Genomic DNA, 21317 nt, shown 5'->3' with positions numbered 1-21317 from the left:
AGCCATATTTACCACCACGTCACTGCACGACACAACACTTGTGTACATGGGCGTGAGGTTTACCTGCCCCAGGTGCAATTCGAAAGGCCAGGAACACCGGCTGCAGTGGGAGAAAAGGGGGAAGGTCAGCATGTCCAGGTCGCTTCCTGCCATTCTCGGACTCTGGACCCTGACGTCTCCTGAGCATCTGGAACTGAGTCCAGAGGAGTAAAGACCAGTCATGTGTACAAAGCACAGACTGAGACAGTGGAGCTGGGAACTGAGAGCTGGGCCATGAAAGGTCCCCTATAACCTCTTTGAGCTTGTACGGAGGGAAGGGTTCCAGATAGGAATCAGTGTAAGGAACTATAGAGAAAGGACCAAACGCCAAGGGCCATATGCACCCATGACTAGTGTATGTAGTGTCCCTTGCTCAGAGCCCTTAGCTATGGAGAATGTGGACTTATCTAATTAGGCTGAGATCTGTCACCAGGCCTCAGTGTCACTGGAGACTGTGGGCTACTCTGGGTTCAGGAGCAGTCATCTGTGTATGGTCAATGCACACATGGTTTGTGAGACACGCATTACCACATTCTCACAAATGTGAGCTCAGCATAGGAAGGCCAGGACCATAGTCCTGATATCTACTGAAGAAGTAGCTGACCATAAACAAGATATGATGTTTTACACAAAGTGAGATTCTCTTCTGTTATGCCTTATAATTTCTTCTCATGCTTACCATGCACCCATCCTTTGGTATTTCATTAAAACTAAGTTAGCTCAGACCAACTTTGCTTGCTTGGTAAAGCCAGTCTAAAGAAGATGCCCCAACTCCCCACCACAGGGGTTCAGCCCTTGGGCCCCAGCAACACTGCACAAGTCACCTTGTGGTCTCCCATGCAGACATTAGGTCCGATGTGGTCGTAGGTGGCAACCTTCTCCTCGCTCTCTGACTGGAAGCAAACAGAGAGAGGGGGGTGTAGGAAGGCTGAGGCAATCTGTGGTCCTGCCAGGAGGGACAGGCAGGGGCTTCAGGGTATCCTTGGGATCAGAGAGGTTGAAGGAAGGCCTGGGGGCCTTACTACAACTCAGCGTGTAGCTGGCTCTTCTGCTGAGAGGAACCCTGCTTCTAAAGAAGAAGGGGCAGGTCAGCCTAGGGGTCATAACTCCCTCAGGTCTCCTGTGCCTGTCCACTAGTCAGCACAGAGCCCCAGGCCCTGCAATTAGTGGCACCCAGAGCTTCCTTTTAAGGGCGTGTCCTTATGTGAGTAGCTCATCTGTTTCCCATTTCCCCTATTTACACTTGCTTCTGAAAGCCTGCTTTATTAACCTAGAGCATGCTGTGTAAAGCCACGTATGCATATTAATTAACTGTTCCATGCACTTCCTGGCAGACCCCTGGCTTTGGATTTGAAGACAGAGGTTTTGTCAATGCTAATCAGTCAGTCAAGTCTGACTAGGCTGGAGTTTTATACCTGCAGCTGAAACATCTATGAAGATAAAGTTAAAACTGACTTATCTTTAATGCAGTGGGAAGCTTAAGGTCAGATTTACTTTCCAGCATGGTCGCCTGCCAGAAAGTATGAAAACATAACCTTCAGCACCGCATGCATGAACACTCGCCCATCTTTCAGGAGCATGTTGCCGACTCCTCAGAAGTGGGGAAACATCCATCAAACGCTGCATGGTAAATTACAAAGGCAGCATAAATTCGTGGGTTTTCAGCTGCATAGTCTTTGGACAGATAAACAAATTACAGAGGGGCTCAGACAGGACGCCGGCACACCTCACTGAGCATTCGTCACCGAGGCTCACAGGCACCCTGCCCGCCTGGTGTTTTAGGACTCAGGAAGCAGAACAGAACATGATGAGGGCACCAGCGCATGGCATGATGGATGGTGCTGGAGATAACCTGAAGTGCACTGGAGGTGGCTCACTGCGGGCCCATGAGACTCTGCCTCTGCAGGCAGAACTCCCTAAAGGCTTTATTTTTATTTTTAGTGATAAAAAGCAGGGCGTGGTCTGCCACTGTGGCTCTGGAGTATGAATCCTAGGTCTGGAGACCCATAGATGTGAGGGCATGTTGCCTTTCAGGAGCTGTAGATGGTCCCCCACATGGTCTCACAGGCTCTGGCAGCCTTCCGATCACTAATTTAAGTGCGTTTATCTTAGGGACCTTACCACAAGCTCCACTTTTTATAATTTTAACTGGTGGATGACATCATGTCTTCTGTTTACCTCAGTCCCATGGAGAGGCTGAGGCTGCCTAATTCTTTGATTTCTGTCTCGAGAGAGCCAATGAGTAGGCCCAGGTCACAGATCACGTAGCTTCAGGTTCCCAAGTGGGCTTTCCTCAGAGATAGCATCAAACTGGGGCACATGCCCCGTTCATGAGGCTAGAAGTTAGAGTTGTGTGTCAAGATTGCAGCTTCATGGCTGAGCTCCTTCCTCGGTTCTGGCATTCCTGTCTGAAAACCCCTCTCCATGGCTAAAGCCTGAACACCACCTATACCCAGCATGCTCTGGAGCACAGGAGTTGTGAAAAGTCTAACATCTTGGGGACAGTGGCTACACAGTGAAGACCAGAAGAGCCTTAGGTAGAGGATGGTAGGCCTATCCCACAAGCTGGAAAGGGGTTCTTGAGGAGTGTGTGTGTGTGTGTGTGTGTTTCATACAGGGACAGCCTGCAGCAGCTCATGAAAACTATGATGTAATCTAGGGGCAAGGTGAAGGTGAGAATCCATTCGAGGGCTCCTCCTCCCCAGCACTGGCCTGCTGCAGTAGGGAGGAGCAGCAGAGCGCACACATTCCCCAGCCCCACCTCCTGAGCAAGGGCCCACACCCCAGTCTAACCGTGACTCTACATACACTGTTCCAACCGCTGCTCCTGCATGAGTCTGCCCTTGTCACGGTTGGGTCTGCATGGACGGGGCTGGGAGATAATTCAGACGAGGACACTCTTCAAAACATGCGATTTACATGTAAAATGTGGGAACTGAAAATAATAGGAACTCTGAAAACCCTCCCTTCACCCTGACCCTGCTGAGCAGTTGTAAAGTGTTCTTGCTTTGTATAACCTGTAGGTGCTCCCATGAACCCCCACAAGAGTTCCACAAAACACCACACAATAAATTACTATTAGACCTTGCCGTGACCATGGTCTTTGTGCTTCTGAAAGATGACAGTGGCACCTGCCTGTACCTAAGCACTAGCTGAGAGGTGACTAAGCACTTCTCTTCCACTCATTTACAACCATCCGAGTGCTCTATGTAAATATCCCCAGACTGGGTGGTCCCTGTCCCTGACTAGCCCAGGGTTCCCTCTTACCTTAAGAACCAGCTCCTTGGCAGATAGGGACATGAGGATGCGATCACACCAAGCAGGGCATCTTGTGTTCATGTACTGTTCTCCCTGGCTGGAGTCCTCACTGTACGGGTAGCTATGGAGACACCGGAACAAAGCATTAACTACACTTTGGTTCCAGCAATCCTCCAAGCTCTGAAGGGAAGGGTGTACTGCTATCCAGGGAAGAGTGTACTGCTATCCAGGGAAGAATGCAAAGAAAGGTTTCTAGACTATAAAGCCAAACCTGAAACCTAAGCGTCCCCATCAAAATTAGTTCTCCCTGCATGTACCTATATATTGCATGGGTTCCTATATACTCCTTACTCACACAGAGGCCTCTGTGTTCAAGGCCTGAACTTGTGGAAAGGCCGCCTGCCTCCAGGAGACCTATCAACTCGCCATCCCTATAAAACCTCACTCTACAGGACACACTTGCTGGACTGTGCTGCAGAATGAATTCCATGTAGACCTGGCTTGGGGAGAGCCTTTCCCAGCATAAGCACACTCTACATGGTTTTCGGACCGTGAGGATTCTGTTTCAAAGTGCACTGTACTTTCTCAGGTCAGTTCTAGAGCACCATGCTTATGCTCATGTGCTTCTGCTGACTTCAGCTGAGAAGACAGTGTGACTTCCATTCCAACCTGTGGCTGTCAGGTCACCTACCAGCGGGTAACTGTGGGAAGAGGCTCATGCTCCCAACAGCCCTGGCCCCGCTCTCACTGCCCTCAGAGAGCTGAGGCGCTAGTACCTCTCCAGATGTCAGCCATCTAAAGCTGCCAGATGCCATGTGATGCGTGTATCCTTCACAGAGACCATGACTTGTGACCCATGTTTCTTGTAGGATTATCACTTTACTTGATTAAATTTACCTCAAATTAGGCTAAAAAGCAGTCTGTGTAATTCATTCATGAAGCAGCATTACTTTAAAGAATGAAAAATCTCCCACGCTTTCTTTTTCAGAGAAAGCAAACATCCAATGGCCAATCCCACTTCTGTACACCACAGCGGCAATGACCTTGTTCAAGCGCTCCTCAGTCTACCCAATGGGTTGTGAGTCAGAGGGAGCATCTCACTGAACACACATGTCAGCACGCCCACTCTGAGCAGGGTTGTGAACTGCAAGATGAGACCACATGGTCTTCCTGGCAGAAGGTCACCGGTTCTCAGTCCCTGAACTGCTTTTAACATTAGATACATAGCATAGCAAAGGCATCAGTATCAAAGACAACTTAGCCCAGGAACATGTGTATCACAGAAGCAGTCTCACTGAGGGCACATCAAGGATGACTTTGAACTCCTGATCCTCCTGCCTCTACTTCCCAATTGTTGGTACTGCAAGTGTGCATCACCATGCCTTGTTCTCTTACAAGTCACCATCTCATGTCTGACAACAGCTCTGACATGGTTCCCAACCACAGGTCACTGTCCCTGGACACCCTGATGTCCTGGAAACCTTGGATGCTTTACCATTAGCCCAGGCAGAGTCTAGTGGAAATACTGAGCTCTGAGTCTGGGGATTATAGGTGACATCCCAGTGAGTCTGTAGATGTGGGAGTTCTGTCTCCCAGGCACAGTGAAGCTGTAGCTCTCCCAGGAGAGCTTATGTAGACCTATAAAGCCAGGCCTGGTAAGAGGCAAGAAGAGCCCTCTGTCAGCAGGGGTGGGACCTGAAGTCCCGGATTAGACTAGGCTCCTCTACGAGTTACAGAAGAGAACAGCTGGAGAGACAGGGATTATGCATCACCGAATACTGCCTACCCTTAACAAGTTCTGGGATTGCATGTTCCCTTGGATCCTATGGGTCTCAAGGCAAACTGCTATAAGGGCTCTGCTTCAGCTCCATAGCCTGAGGTACTCTCCAATACTCAAAACACAAAAGAAGAAAGTTCTGATCCAGGTAGGCCTGGGGAGGCCAACATGTGGTATATAGCCATTCCACCTTCTCAGGGGCTTCTCAGCTGAATGGAAGGCCTGTTATGTGGCTGCATGTGGCTGACTGATGCTGGCAGGACTGTGCATGAAGACTTATCTGGAAGTAAACCCAAAAGGGTGGGAGGCAGGGCAAACCAGCCCTATCTCAGCTCTCTACAGCTCCCGGAATATTCGTCATAATTAATTGCTGTGCTGATAAAATTAACAATTGCCCACCTGTGCTGCCTCCACGCTGCCTCCCTTCCTATTCGCTCTTCGAACTCTGTCAGGATGTGGGCAGCGGCCCTTTGCTGGCTGTTTGCTTGCAGCTTGGCTCATGTGACAAGGCTAGGCTCAAGATCTAGGCAGGCCAAGCTTGGATAGTGTTGCCATGGCCCCCATGACCACACTGTGGGAAGCACAAAGCCTGTTGTGTTTGAGTCCTAGGGTGCAGGCCTAGGGTGGTAGGGAGAGGAAGCCACTGTGATTCATGCCTTTGCTTCAGTTCTTGGCTCTTCTTGGACCACAGGAAAACAAGCTAAAGAATGTCTTTAGGTAGCACTGAGGCAGTCCTCAGAGTAGGGAGAGTAGAAGAGCTGAACCCCACTATGCCAGGGAGGGGGCTTTTCTGCTTCCACCTAGCAGAAGGTCACCTGTTCTCAGTCCCTGTACTGCTTTTAATATTGGACACACAGCACAGCAAAGGCATTAGCATCGAGGGCAGCTTATTCCTGGTGCGTATGTATCACAGAAGGAGTCTCACTGAGGACACATCTACATGCAGAGAGGTCTGGAGACACAGTGAACAGATACCAGGTTTCAAAGATACCAGCTGCTATTTAATGTCTGAAAAGGGAGTGGTAAGTGATACCACAGCCAAAGACAATGAATGGGCCGTCAGCATCGTGGCAATTCTGAAATGCTTAAGTACAAGACCCTGGTAGCTGAGGTACCCAGGAATGTCCTGGTGGCTGGAGGTCTGAGGCTGGAGACTGCCCCAGATCCCTTTGCTATGGCGTTAGGGACAGCTTGCTCATGATGGTTGTAGGGGACCACAGCTTGCAGGCATGGATTCTCTGTCCACTGGTACACTGACTGTCCCCACGATGCGTGGACTCGGTGCAACCAGAGTGATAGACCAGTCCCACGGTTTCCTTGCTCCCTGACTGCATTCCAAGCCATAAATATAAGTCCTGTTGTCTGGATTTTTGGCAAATGTGACCAAGGCTACTACCAATGCTAAACTTCCTGGAGGTGAAGCATCCATGTTATAAACATACATGCTCTTTAAAAACATTGATCTTATGCCATCTGTTCACTGAGAATGGAGCTCTTCCCATCCAATATCCTCTGAGTAAATGGCAAATCTTCTAATCTGTATAGCACCAGAACTTCCCTTTATAAGTTTTGTATTGGGAAAAATGTACACAGGACAGAAATCCATCAGAAGGTCCCACCAAAGGTGGAAAATGCCAATCTGGCATGTCAGTAGGTCTGGCTGGTGGTGAAGTGCACACAGGCTCTCCTCCAAGAGTCCACTTTCTGTTGGCTGGCTTATACAAACTTTGATTGTGGACATGTTCTCCGGGCCTGGAGGTATTTGTGTTTTTGTACTCCAAAGGTCTGTTCCACAACTTATGGCATTTTGGTTACTGCTGCTTTGGGGCTACTTCCTGGAGGGGAATCTTCAGTCCTTCCAAGATCCAGGAGGTAAAACCACTCACAATGGCATCAAGATGACAATGGTTTCCATGGTGCTGATTATGCACTGATGAAGCAAAGATAACTATGGGAAAAGCAGAGGTGCTTGGGGAAGAACCAGCCACTGCTCTGTGCCATCACCCTCGGTGGCACATTCACAGCAGGACAGACACCTGTGCTCAGTAAATACTTACCCTCCCAAATCTCAGTCCTTGGAAACTTGGTTCCTGGGAATTAAAGGTGTGAGATATGAGCATCTAGGCACTTTGTGCCCCAGGCTAGGCAGGGGGCATCTCAGGCCACTGCTGTATAGCTGTTCTGCCGTGCAGCTGCCTGGGTTTGAGCAATGCCACTCCTGAGGTAGGCTGACAGAGTCTTCTCAAAAAGAGGTATCTTTCTGGGATTGGATATGACGTTGTTTGTGGCCGACCACAGCATTCACATGCCAATGGGCTGGACAGCTCTTAACTACAAGGACATGGCTGCTGAGGTCAATGTGTTCTGATGCAAGTACCACGTGCTCTGGAGTGATGTCTAACAGCAGCATCCAAAACAGGCTGCCACCGAACACTGTGGGCCAGGTCCACGCAGAGCCCAGAGCATGTTTTCAATACAGCACTGTGGTGAGGGGCTAGGCAACTGCCTCTTCTACAAGTCAGCAGTACCCATAGCCAGGGGAGGGGCTTCTTCCTATGCACCTGTCACTTGTCTAGTCAAATGTCTAAGTAAAATTTTAAATGTGGGAGGTTGTTGTTCTTTTTTTACATTATTTTTGTTTAGAAAATAAGTTTTTCATTACAATGCTACTTAGTTAACATGTAATGAGTTCTCTATTATTATTACTATTATTATTATTACTATTATTATTATTATTATTATTATTATTATTTTAAAACAAAGTAATAGGGACCAGGGAAATCATCATGTAAATGCACTTGCCACCAAAATTGGTAGAACCCAGAACCCACATGGTAGAGGTTAGGTTTCTCAAGATACAGAAAGAGCTTAGGAAGTGGAGGTGAACGAATGCTCCAGGGTAAGGCAGAGCCTTGGATGGTGGGTGGGGCTTCATGTTATGTAGAGGCTTCCTGCCTACCCAGTGTGGCCTGTGCCCTCAAGGATGCACAGAAGCTGCTGGTTTCTGACACATGCAATCTGGGTGCTCAGGAACATCTTGTTCTGCATGAGGGTAGTCACACCTCAAATGGTCAGTGAGCCTCACACAGGTTCCTGACCATCTAGTCAAAGGAGAGCAGGGCTGAAGTATGAGCTCTGGACCTCCGGAGCTGCTTTCAGAGGTGAGCAGAGCCAGTCACTCATAGTGGCTCTGGAGTCAGTAGTGCCAACATAGCTATTTTAGATTCACTCTACCCTCTAGGCATCTTGATAATAGGAAAGCAGGGACCCAGGGTAGTTGTATGTTCAGCAGTCAGACCTTAGGCCCAAGATGTGGCACTAGTCCTTCAACAAATGGCTACAGTTATGAGGAGGTTCCAGAACTTTCTTCAAGAGTCCAAAGTGTATGGTGGTGGAATTATCATGGCCTTCCTGTATGGCTGCCTGTCATACCTGGTGATTCGATGCAGGCAGAAGCTCAGGATAAGAAAGAGCTCATAGGGAGAATAGATGCTTCAGCCACTGCTGTCTCCCAGGAAGGCTTCTCCCAGCTCATATGAAAGCTTCTCCAGATACCACAGTGCTTAGGCTATGGTGCAGCCTCCTGTATATGGAACAGAGCTACAGGAGAGCGCATGTTCTCATGTTCCTTAGACAGTCTTTGTGGTCTACTTCCTGCTCCAAGTGTAGTGAGTTCTGGATGTACAGGTTGAAGTCCCAAGTGTGTCCGTCAATGAGAGACTGCTTTATTAGAGGCTGTGCACACGCACAACCTTAGTCACATATCCATGTGCCTATTCACATCACGTACATTCATGAGTTCACCCCACTTATACCTAAACCCTGAACATGCACCTATATGTACACATCTACAATTTACACACTAATTCACATATTTACACACCTATACACAGGCCCTGAAAGTATACAGATGTCCTGATAGATGTGTACATATACACACAGGGATGCACAAATGTAAATTCTCATGTTCCAACACAAAGGTATATGTCCATGCACATGTGAACAGCCTGTATATGGATACATAATACTACACACGTATACAAATAGCTCATCATACATACATCCTGCACACCTCATATTCAAACCCACATAGTATGTGCATATATACATATATGGGCAAATATGAACACTAGTGATTTCTCTGCACACATCACCACCATACATACCTGCACATACCTATAAACACACACACCTACCTACACACATACACACACACATATATATACACACACCTACCTACACACACACACGCACACGCACACACACACACACACACACACACACACACACCTATTTTTGTGCATGCAGTATGCCTAAGGCTAACCTGAGACAGGGTCTCACTATGTCACTGTGTAGCCCTGGCTGTCTGGAGCTCCTTGTATACACCTAGCTGGTCACAAACTCAGAGATTAGACTTCCTCTGTTCTTGACCACTGGGATTAATGGTGTGTATTATCATACCAGCCCAAGACTATCTACTTATTATAGCCTAAGAGCGTATCCAGTACTTACCAGGTCACACACCACCATTTCAACCCCCAGCTCCTTCCAGCTTACACCCTTGCTTATTCCTTCTCCACTGGAATGGCTCTCCAACCCACACATGACAACACAACAGGGACTATGAATTGTTTGGTGCTTTTAGTGCTCTGAGACATGGTGTCCATGTATGGTCCAGGATGGCCTCCACCTCCTGATCTCCCCAAGTAGCTGAGATTACAGTCATGTGCCACCACTCTCAGCTTGCCACAGTTTGAAAACACAGTAAAGCCAAATGGAGAAGGAACATCAGTGCTTCCTGGGCAGTGAGGGATATCACCAGTGTCCTGGGAGGTGGTAGTGGAGGACATTGTGTGCATCCTGAGTTGTGAGGGCAAGCCTCAGGAGCCTTTTGTTGAAGCCCATGACAAAGATGCATGCTGTAACTGGAGAAGATGCCAAAGACATCTCAGAAAGTGGACTTGACAATACATTGGATGTAGCAGTTCAGTTTGGACCATTTCCTCTCTCCGCCACCCATCTTGAAAACTCGAATGCTGTTTCTATACAAAGGGGAATATCTGTAAGATGAGACAAGCCTGGTGAGGCCTCCCATGTGATCAGTGTGCACACTAGGATGATGGCAGACGGCTCTCACTTCATCATTTGCCTTCCATTGGATGGCCATTAGATTGAGGCTATTGTCACCTTCTTGGCCAGAATGACATGTGAACTTTCTTCTCAGCTTTGAGTGTGACTCTCTCATCATAGAAGCTCTGCTTTTGAGAGCTCATATTACTTGCTGGCTCTGCCCTGACATCCAGGATGCTACCTTCTTTAAAGGACACTTTCCTCAGTTGCCTCAGAGCATCCTTCTATGGTGAGTCACATAACAAACTCAGTTCTGAAGTAAGAAGAATATGGTCACCTCAGGTGTACTCTGGTACTCTTTGCTACACTAACTAATGTCCCCTGGGGGCTACTCCTGGGCACTGGGCTGCACACACCCCTCCTTAGACATCTCTGAATGCATGGATGGTTCTAACATTCTTTCATGTTTGTGCAAAAGATTCTGCCTTGAAAATCCACGCTGCTTCTGCTCCCTACTCGGGGAAACTTATCCTGACAAGCAGGCTGGAGGGAATGGACCGTCAGAGGCCTTCGAAGTCACCTTCCTGGAAGGCTTAGAATGGGCCTCAGATGCTGAGCTCATCATGCAGGGCCTCTTCTTGCTAACACAATGTTCAACTGATGAAAACATGCCGGTGTGTAAAGATGGCTTCAAATCTGTAAGAAATGAAACCTGTTCCTGTCAGGTGGGGAAGCAGGTCCCTTGGCTGCCATGTGGGTCAGGGGCTCTCTTTTAGTTGCTCAGGTTGAGACTACTCTGGATTTTCAGCCTAGTTGGGTCCTGCTCTGTACCTCTGGTGTGCAGGTGACTTTCAAGACTGTAACACTGAGAGAAAAATCTCCAGACAAACGTTAACTTCAGTCCACAAGTCTTGAGGGGACAGGTATGTCCTCATCCCACTGTAGACCCTGGGCCTCCTAGCTCTAGTTCATACAGGTCCCATTTCCACCAATACCCATAACTCACTGGGAATATTCAGAGTGTTTAAGAGACACATGAGGGTTAGAATAGGTCCCTCAATGTTTGACAGGATGTACTTAGAAAGTCACTTTGTTGCTCATGACGGTGGTGTAGGGTTCCACTGGTTAGCGCTGGGCTACGCTGCAGGCCCAGGTACCCTGGTCAAGAGGCTCATGAGGTAACCTCCTTGAGCCCTGCTGCTTGGAGCCAGTATGCAAGTATCCAGTACCTTGGCCTGAGCACTAATCAGATGTCTGGGAGTTATTAGGTCCTGTGGCTCCTGTTTCTCCATCCTTAAAACTCTATCCAGTTCCCTCACCATAGTCTCCTAGGCTGGGGGTTATGGGTTGGCAGCTGAAAAGAAAAGAACCATAGGAGTCTAGGTCTGTGCAGGAGTGTGTGTCCCCACTGCCATGTTTGATCATATACAGGTGGCACAGAGATGGGGTGGCATTAGCAGAGAGGATAAAAGCTGGTCGACTGTCAGACACATTGGACGTAGACTCTCATTCTGAGGAAAAGATCCCTGGTATTTCCCACCAGACAGGTGTGAAACAGGCACCGGCAGCATGACTAAGTTGACAGAATAGATCAATTTGTTGGAAGGTCCTCTCACCACTTTAGGTCACAAGACTTGGAAGGAGGAACACCCATAGCTACTAAAAGCTTATGCCTGCAACAATCCCTTATTCTCAGGAGCCACCTTCTGTACACTGCCCTATGAGGAAGATGCAAAGGCCAAGAGGCAAAGCACAGCTGCAGAGGATGGTGGATAAACCTGCAGTTTTGGTCCACCACATATCATGCACTGCTTTCTGTTAGGCCTTTGCCCTTCCTTTACACCACAGCACTCTGAGGCCCTGGATGCCTGAAGGGGAACTGTGCTATTGTTGCAGATATCAAGATTCCAGGAGCTCCAGAGTGAAACACTTCAAAACTCCCCTGGGGAAGCCACACGACAGTGAGCCTCATGACTTTCAGAGATCCTCAGCATCCCCACAAAACCAACACCTGCAAAGCTATGACTTTGCTTTTTTTCACATTGGAAAGGGGTCTTTAAAAGATAGAATCATTTATTACTCACAGTTAATTCTTTTCTTCAGGTCATGGAAATGACACGGGGAGGAATAATTCATACACATGGGTGTACACATGCAGATAGATGCACAGAACACAAATGCACACATGCAGACAGACATGCAAAGATGCCACGGTGACATACCACAGGTGCTTATGTACACAGGACATGTGCATGCAGACATGTATGTACATACTCATGTTCTTTGACAGACATATACACACATGCACATGGATGCACACACCAGCACTGACACACAGGCACATCTGAGGGGGTCGCTGGGAAGGCTGCCTGCTTTGGCAGGTGCAGGGTCCCTTACCTGGGGGGGAATGAGATGTCCAGTTCATACAGTCTGTCCTTAAAGACAGACAACTCCTTGTCAAATTCCAAGAGCTAAAGAAAAAGAAAGAAGAGAACAGAATCACTTGTTTTCCTCACTAGAAGATGGGGTCTGTGTCTACCTGGACTGTGCATAAATTCCTAAAAAAAAAAAAAAAACAACAACAACAGAATGACAACCATTCAGTGTGACCTTACCCTACTCAGAGACCAAGATCCATCGCCACCAAGACTGAGGGGACAAGCCTGGCTCTACCACCCAGCTGCCTCTGTTGTAAGAAGTGCAAGAGTGGAGCTTAGGCTGCCTGGCCTTGTCATGTGAGACAAGGAAAGATTCCCCGAGAAGCACGCATCGCCTGAATGGGGGCCCAGAAGTCCCTTCCAGAGAGAGGGAAAAAGTCCAGTGCTGAAAGTGATCCTCAGAGTGAGCAAGATCAACTCAGTGCACCACAAACTGCAGCCGAGTCTGAACACTGCTGAGAGAAACATTCACTTCCTCATACACAGGAGATGGCAGATAGCCTGGCTCCCTCAGGAGGCTTCCATCAGAGTACTGTGCCTGCTGGAAGGAGAGGTCTCAGCAGCCATGACTCTGTCCAGTCACCATGAACACCCTGTGGGATACTATCCATTAATCATATCCTACCCCACAGCTGTGTGTAGCTATGGCATCGCACTGGGGCTCCCCTCAAAACCACACCGTGTCTTCATTTCTTCCTTCCTCCTCATCCATCATTCTTGAATGTGCAATTACCAGCATGTGTACACTGTAATTACTTGTGTGCCAGCCTGCTACTTGCCCACTGGTGTGGGTCTCCTGCCTGTGTGCCCCTCTCAGAGTTGCCTTCATCAGATCAGCACCAGGCTGGCCAGAGTGACTTTGAACTGGTTAAGGGTCAAATCAAGGGTAGCTGAAATCCCCCTCTGAAATGATATTGTTTATGGGAGAGGAGAAAAGGGTAAGCCATCACTCCAGACAGTCTCCTTATTTAATGTCATAACCTCAGAGCCATGTGGTGGCATACTGGATATTCACAGACTCAAGCTAGAGGTCCTTAGACCCTGTCTGGAAAGGCTCCAACACTGCCTTCTATCTGGCACTACTTTGGTCTTGACTAAATGAACAAAAGGGGAAGACACATGTTTGAATAGAGCTGTTGCCTGTGTGAGTCAGGAGCCAGCGTCCCCTAAAGGTCTAGGTGGAAGCCTAAGGCAGCTCAAAGTTAAAAAGTACCACAAGAATCAGGTGCACTGGACCAAAGCCCAGAGGCAACTGCTAACAGCACTTTTAGGAAAGTGTGGGTGGAGCATAGCATCTCATCCATCTAAATATCTTTTCTTTTCCATGTTTACTGTGGACTTTTAAGGAGGACATGCAACCTCATGGGGTCTTCTGAATGGCCTCCTGAGAGGTAACTACATCTCTACTTTTCAAGAATGACCAATTGCTTCTGATTGCTGTGATTCTGGACTGTCTACTGCCTTTCCAGGAGGTATATACCACCTTTTTCAGGTTAGTTTAGATTTCCTCTTCCTACTTGAAGCAATGCTGTTTTATTTGGTGTCTGTATTTTCAATTCTTCCAGCTCAGGATTCACTGCTCCCTGAGGATTTGTGATGTAGACAGGTGTAAATACAGACAGGTGATGTCCTGCTGGACGTGGCCTCTGTCCACCCACCCTGCCCCTTAACGTCTGCCACATCCTCTGAGTTTTGGTGCTGCTTCTGGGCCACTCCTCCTCCTATTCCGCAGTTCACAAATCTCTTCTTCACCTATATCTACTCAGCCTTGGTGTACAAACACTAATTTCAGCAACTATGACTTTAGAGGTTCTATATGTCCTCAACTGTCTGACATTTTCATGGGCCTTCTGTGCCTCTGGCTATTATTTTCAGACTCTTGATCAAAAGTAGAGTACCCCCCTCCTATACTCTGCAGATTGGGGTTGTAAGCTTATCTTTGATGGTTCAATGCTTGAGAAAATGAATGTGGTCTAACCTTCTAGGATATTCTAACCCAGTCACATAAAATAGCAGACAAATTCTCAAGTCCTCACAAGGAAGCTGGGGTCCATAGCCCTGTGGCTATCTGGTGTCTTGAGGCCCACAGTCCTAGCATGACACCTGCCTGGGCTACAGAAGCTATCAGAGTAGAGTCTTCTTGCCTGTATGGGTTCAAGGCCTGCTATGCCTTCTACCCTGGCTCTGGTCAGACTTCTAGAAGCAGCAGGGGTACAAATTCTAGGAACACATATAGACAGTGACCCTGCAGAGATAGAATTTGGGCCAAACATGATTTACTTAGCCTTGGAGAATAACGTGCTGGTTTTGTGCCAGGTTACGTGTTGCTCAGATGTAGGTAGCCACTACCTTTGGCTGCTAAGGTCCACAGGAGTTTGTAGGCACAGAAGGGGCAGCTGAAGCATTTGGATCTTTAGGCCACACCTTTCTCTGTCTTGTAGACTCATTCTCTGCAGGCAAGAAGCTCCCTGTGCGTGAGGAGGCTAGATGAACAGGCCTAGCCAAGGTCCATGCCCACCCACTAGTCATACACTCCAGCTTTCCAGTTCTTCAGCTCGGCCATGGCTTTGGTATCCAAGCCATGCTATCAACACTAAAGCTTTTTTCTGTGCGCATGTGTATGCGTGTGTGTGTGTGTGTGTGTGTGTGTGTGTGTGTGTGTGTGTGTGTTTGTGTGTGTTCGTGTGCACACACACACAATATGTGTGATTGTACATATGTACATACATAACACTTTATATATATGTGTACACAAATACATATATTCATGCATATATACAGAAGCATATACACACACACACATATGCTTTGCTTCAAAGCTGTGGGCTGGGCTGAGGGCGTACATGGAACACTACTTGTATATGTTCTTCTTTTATGCAAAAGCTTCTGCCTTTGCGTCAAACCACTAAATGCTGACCTGGTCACTGGTCAAGACTAGTTCTGGACACTCCCCAAAGTGTGAAGAAATGTGATGCTTGCCATTCACATGTATGTCCATGTGTGCATGAGGATGCTGAGTCTCTGACCTGCACATGTGTGGGCACATGAGTAGGTGGTACTCATTCATTCTCCAGTTTTAAACTCTCTCAAGACACTGCCAAGCAGTGCCAGGATTCCTTAGGGGCCTCGTCAGGGTCAGCACCTATTTCTGGATGGCCAGGACCTGAAGTCACCCACTGTGAGTATCATGTATCACCTTCCATGTAGGGGAATGCTGCTACTGCAAGGACTTGACAGAAATGGTCAAGCTAATAATGACAGATCTAAGCATTAACCCATTGCACACACAGGCACATGCTCCAGTAAACATAACCATATACAAGTTTGTGAGAAGACCTGTGTGAAGGATGTCTGGGCTGGAGGTGTGTGTGTGTGTGTGTATTGGAGGTGTCAGCAGCTGATAGAGATTTGGTCTCTCTCTAATCATGGTCACACAGGGTCTATTACATCTCTCCCATTTGGGGTATTAGACCACCAATGTACTGAGGGCACTATCGCACACCATGCCCTCTATTTTAAAAGTACCCTTCCCCAATTTTGTAATGTTTAAAAAATAATGAATTTGGAATTCATTTCAATTTTTAAACTGCTTAGCTGGTAAGGGAGCTCAGGAATGACAGGTCCAAGAACTCCCAAGTCCTTTGGTCATTATTCAGGGCCCTAGTCCATATGTCACCCATTACTTCCATACACCTAACCCATGTCTCACTCGGAGTCTGCTCTCTATTTGCCTGCTAGCTGGTGCTGCCTATCAACAGACATGTTCTAGAACTCAGATGTGTATGCTCTCTGATCATATATTCACTGTATTTCTGTTATGCTGTGGGTGGGTATGCACGGGACCCACTGGCTCCCTGTTCAACCAGCTGGCTCTGACAGGCCCATCCCTGATCCTGTGTGACTGGCTTGTGGAATGCCTGCTGCTCCAGGCCTACCACATCAACAGGATGATGGGGATTAAAGCTGCTGCCACCACCCACACAGACCATCAAATGTGAGGGGTTTCTGATTGGAAATTGCACCACACTGCTGGTGAATTGATAATTTGTATCTCTTTGAGATTTTTCACAAACATGATAACCAATTTCACATGTATCTTAAACGTTCTTCTTGATTACAAAGTGAAAAGCAGCAGCGATGTGTGTGGACAATGATAAAGCAGCTCTAGCCTCATGCATCTGTCAGGAGCTGTCCCAGCTGCACAAATTCCACTGTTGCTGCGTGGACACCGAGCTGATAAAGAAAAAAGGGCTTGGAAAATCAATGCACCCGGAGCCCGGGCGGTTGCTAAACACACAGAAAACATCTCTATCCAACAGGCCAAGCACCTAGAAAATTCCCAAGCCCTGCCCTGGGACAGCCAAGGAAAATTTAATCTCTCCAAATCCTCACCAGGGCACTCCATCCTGCAGCCCTGACAGCCACACTTATAATTAATTATACAATTTCGATGGGAATATCGACTAAACAAAGCTATAAATCATAGAAAAAGTCAATACGCATGGACACATTCAATCATGTCCCGGCCAATGATTACTACTCTTAAAATACAATAATTATTTTCAGGAGCCAGCTTGAATTAAATTTCTGTCAGACAAGTACAAGACCGGTGGCTGATGAAGGATGCGATGGATTTTGGGGGCCGAGTCCAGCACAGGCGGGCACATCCATCCTGTGGACGGTAGTTTGTTTGTAGTGCTTGTGGCACAGCGTGTTCAACCAGACCACGAGGAGGAGATTATCTCCAATGCTCATTTAGGCTGAGGGGACTCAATGCCTAGATTCTGGCTTGAGTGATGGAGGCTGATTCCTTTGAATATGTGTGACCTGGGCAGAGGCCAGGCATAAGCAGCATGACCAGGACATTTCTGAAAATATGTCTCAGGTTCTAAGTGGCAGTTTGTGGAAGCATGGGTCATTGGAGCTCCAGACACCTGACAAACCTGTTGACTTCCTGGATAAGATTCTGGACATGGCAGACGGGCATGAGTCCCAAGAAATCATCATGTGGAATTGTTTCCTACTTCAAAGCTGCATTCTTTTATATTAGCGTCAAATTCAAAATGTTTCCTGGATGTTCAAATTTTTTTTAATAGGTCCTTTCTTACTATGCATCCCCCAGTTTCCTCAAACTTGCCATCTTCCTGCCCCAGCTTCCCAAGTCTATGATTAGAGACTTGTACAGTGCCTGTACAGCTGTACATGCCTAGAACAATTCCTCCTCATCCTTATTCTGTTCCTCTTCTTTAAAAAATATTTTTGTGTGTGCATGTTCAGGTATGTGTATGTGGGGTGCTTGGATGTATCTGTGTGCATGTACATGGAGGCCATAGCTCAATATGAAGTGTCTTCTTTATCTTATTTTGAGTCAGGATTTGTCACTGAATCTAAAGTTCACTGATTCAGCTAAGCAAGTCTCGAAGACCCTCCCCTTTCTACCTTCTCAATGCTGAGATAACAGATTCACACTGCCATACCTGGCCTTAAAAAACAAACAAACAAACCAAGGACACTGGGGATCTTAACTCAGTTCCTTGTTTGCATGGTAAGTACTTTACCCACTGAAAAACTTCTCCACCCCCCATTTCCTCAACCCCACCCCTTTTTGTTTGTTTCTTTACCGTACAATCTCAGGTAACCCAGGCAGGCTTCAAAGTCTATGCAGCTATGACCTTGAATTCCCTCCTCTCTTGCCTACAGCTCTGCAGTAACGGAATTACAGGAATAACCACTTAAATTTCACCTTAAAGAAAGGCCAGAATGGATATGCGCTGAATGCAGATTATCTTTCAGAGAACAAGGCTGGTCATTCCAATGGCACAGCACATTCTCTGTCTGGATGCTAAGACAGCCATACCCCTGGATGTTTCTAGAACACATTTTCCCATTCCCCCTCTCAGTGCTGCCCATGTCTTCTCCTTAAATGCTGGAGTCCCCTTGTCTGTCTCTCTGTTTCTTCTAAAATCTTCAGTCTCCTTGTTGGCTCTTGCATCCTTCGCTTAAGGGGACCCCACTTGCTTTTTCCCTTGCACAAAGACCCAAGTGACCTTACTCCTCTGGCTCTAAAGAGCTAGCTCTAATGGAGATCCCAAGGCACCCTTCCCTAGCCTTCTCTAAGTTTGGACTCCATGCAGCAGGGGCCAGTGTACATCTCCTAGGTGCCCAGGCTTATATAGGTTCTTGCTCTACTCTTTTCTTTCCTGAGACATCACTGCGTAGTTTGGCCTTGAACTCATCAAGTTCTACTCTGCCTCCTAAGTGCAAGGATTAAAGGTCTGTGCTACTACATCCAAGTTGCTCTACTATTTTGTAGTGAGCTGGAAAGTAGCCTGTTCCTACAGATGTCTGGCAGAATAACACAACCATTGCCCTAGGAAAGCCTTTCTACTACTGGTAGAAGAAACTACCAGTAGTCATAGTCTTTGAGTGACTGAGCATGCAGAAAGGGACCAGAGGGCACTGAAGCAGACAGGGGCAAGGGGAGGAATTCATCAAAGGCAGCAGCAGGGCACAGTAGGGAGAAATGGTATGAAGGCCTCCTCTGGACAAGCAGCAGTAGAACCAGGGATACAAGCAAGGTTAACCAGGCATGCTGCAGGGATGAGGTGAATAATCAGTCCCAATGCAGGTGGGTCAGGCCTGCCACAGCAGTGAGGATGGAATCAGGTTCACAGAAGTTGCTGAATCCTGAGCTGGATGGGTAGCAAGAAGCAATTGCAACTTCTTAAGAGAGGTAACAGCACGGAGGGCTAGATATGACAGTCACTATGCCGTGGATGGGAGCTTAACTTGTGCCATGATAACCTTTGTGGTATACACTCCACCTTTGTGAACAATCCTAAATTACACTGGGACCACTGTATAATAGCAAGCTCCCAATATTCCTAAAGTTCTTGTTATCTGTGTCTGCCAGACCTAGGAGGCAGACATACCATAAGATAGTATTGAAGTGTCTGAGGGATGCAGGTGGCCAGCATCCCTTCATCTGCATTTGATGTGCTCTGCCCTATTCTGAGTATTGTGCATCTATCCCTCATACCTTATGAAGGGAAACAAGCATCCACTAGTTAAAGGAAAGTCAGAGATAGCAAATATGTACACACATGCAATAGTACCTGATTTGAAGTGGCTGGATCTGTACCCAGCATCTGCACAGGCTCACACTCTTGGACCACCATTGGCTCAGGACAAGGTGGCTCATCTCCTACCTGCTTCCCCCAGTGGAGGCCATAGCAGGTATCCAGTAAATAAGACAAAATTCTCTCTATTTAAAATGGAGTTCCAAGCCCCTGCTGCATACCTGAGGCCAGGGACTCCCCAGTTTACACAGTAGCAGGCAGGACACCACCTCTCTCACTCGGAAGATTGCAGTGCTCACGGGTCACAGGAGCTCTATGCTGTCCGTTGACCCTGATAATTCTGGCAGCCTAGCTTAGCCTGACCCAGCCCCAGCCCTACAAGTCACTCCCACTAAGTCACCCTGGAGCCTGGGCTTAGAAGCTGAACTCTAGGTGGCCTGAACATGTGTAGAGGTGCTGCTGATACTCCAGGGCCAGGACTGTCTCAAGGGGTTGAACCAGGGTGACCACATATATGTCTTAAAACAAAACTTACCGCAGTGCCATTGTTGTCCCGGAAGACATCCTGGTTGAAGTAGTCAAAGAGCTTCTTTTCCAACTGGAGCACGACCTGTGGGGCCAGAGATGTCTCAGTGCCCTGCACAAGCCCCACTCTGCAGGCCATGTGTGGTGGGTGGCTGGCTGCCTTTAGCAATGAGCCACTTACTTACCTTCCGGTCATTGTCTGACTCCCGAAATATCAACTTTACAACTTCATTGGTATCAGCAGCTCGGACTGTCTGCATTGTGGCCTTTGTACAGAGTGTCTGCAAAAAAGACAAGGATGCTTAGTCCCAGTCTTTCCACTCATTCCCTAGATGGCACCTCCCAGGGCCCATAATCAGTAGTTTCCCAGTGTCACCAATGGAATGGGAAGGGGATCAGTGTTGATGGACACAGAGGTTTCACATCCATTCCAGGAATCTAGCTTGACAGTCCTTGTGAGCTCTTCCTCAGGAGGCCTCCACCAGACTGTACAAGGTCCTGACTGAGCGTAGCTGATGGTACAACACAGATGGAGTGTGCCCATGCTTCCACAAAAAAGCCAGGCTTGGTTAGCAGTGCCCACGAAGTCAGGGCTGCCCTGAGCTTTCTCATGCCTTGTGGGGCAGGTTAAGGCTATCAAGTTGTAGTATGAGTCATGGCACGGGGCACTAAGCTTATATAGGTCCAGGGGTGGATGGTCTAAAGGCGAAATCTCAGGAGACTCTGATAATAAGTCCTGGGCTCTGGACAGGACAAGACATGGAGTCTGCAGATGCTCAGCCAGCCTGTTCCACCAAAGGAAGGGTGGTTATGGAGCGACCACCAACTTTGTTGCATGCTTGGCTGTGCGGTCTTTGATGGTCCTGGACCAAAAGCAACCAGCCAGAGCGTTGCTTGATAATTAAGTTCCTGTCTGTTTGAATTAATCTAAATACATGCAGGAAGGGGTCAATAAGATCATTCCCCAAAAGCAAGACAAAGTTTGGGACTGCCCCTCCACCCCACCAGGCACAGGAGCCACAACCTCACTCTCTCTCTCTCTCTCTCTCTCTCACACACACACTCACACACACACACACACACACATACACCCCACTCCAAAACACACACTGCAGGGCCTGGAGCTAAGAA

General features: G+C 47.7%; 1 protein-coding gene across 1 annotated transcript in view; it reads right to left on the bottom strand.

Moving 5' to 3' along the window:
- Inpp5a (inositol polyphosphate-5-phosphatase A) overlaps positions 1-21317 on the bottom strand; it is a 182249-nt gene that overhangs the window by 1374 nt on the left and 159558 nt on the right. Inside the window, exons 10-15 of the mRNA XM_028787155.1 lie at positions 20372-20467; positions 20197-20271; positions 12542-12615; positions 3307-3418; positions 864-932; positions 13-100 (exon numbers count right to left, since the gene is read on the bottom strand). Coding sequence (XP_028642988.1) covers positions 20-100; positions 864-932; positions 3307-3418; positions 12542-12615; positions 20197-20271; positions 20372-20467 — 507 coding nt within the window. The 3' untranslated portion in view covers positions 13-19. The remainder of the gene's footprint in view (positions 1-12; positions 101-863; positions 933-3306; positions 3419-12541; positions 12616-20196; positions 20272-20371; positions 20468-21317) is intronic.

This window comes from Grammomys surdaster, unplaced genomic scaffold (assembly GCF_004785775.1).
Source record: "Grammomys surdaster isolate TR1022 unplaced genomic scaffold, NIH_TR_1.0 125612, whole genome shotgun sequence".
NCBI classification, from domain to species: Eukaryota; Metazoa; Chordata; class Mammalia; order Rodentia; family Muridae; genus Grammomys; species Grammomys surdaster.
This window is presented reverse-complemented; position numbering and strand designations above follow the sequence as displayed.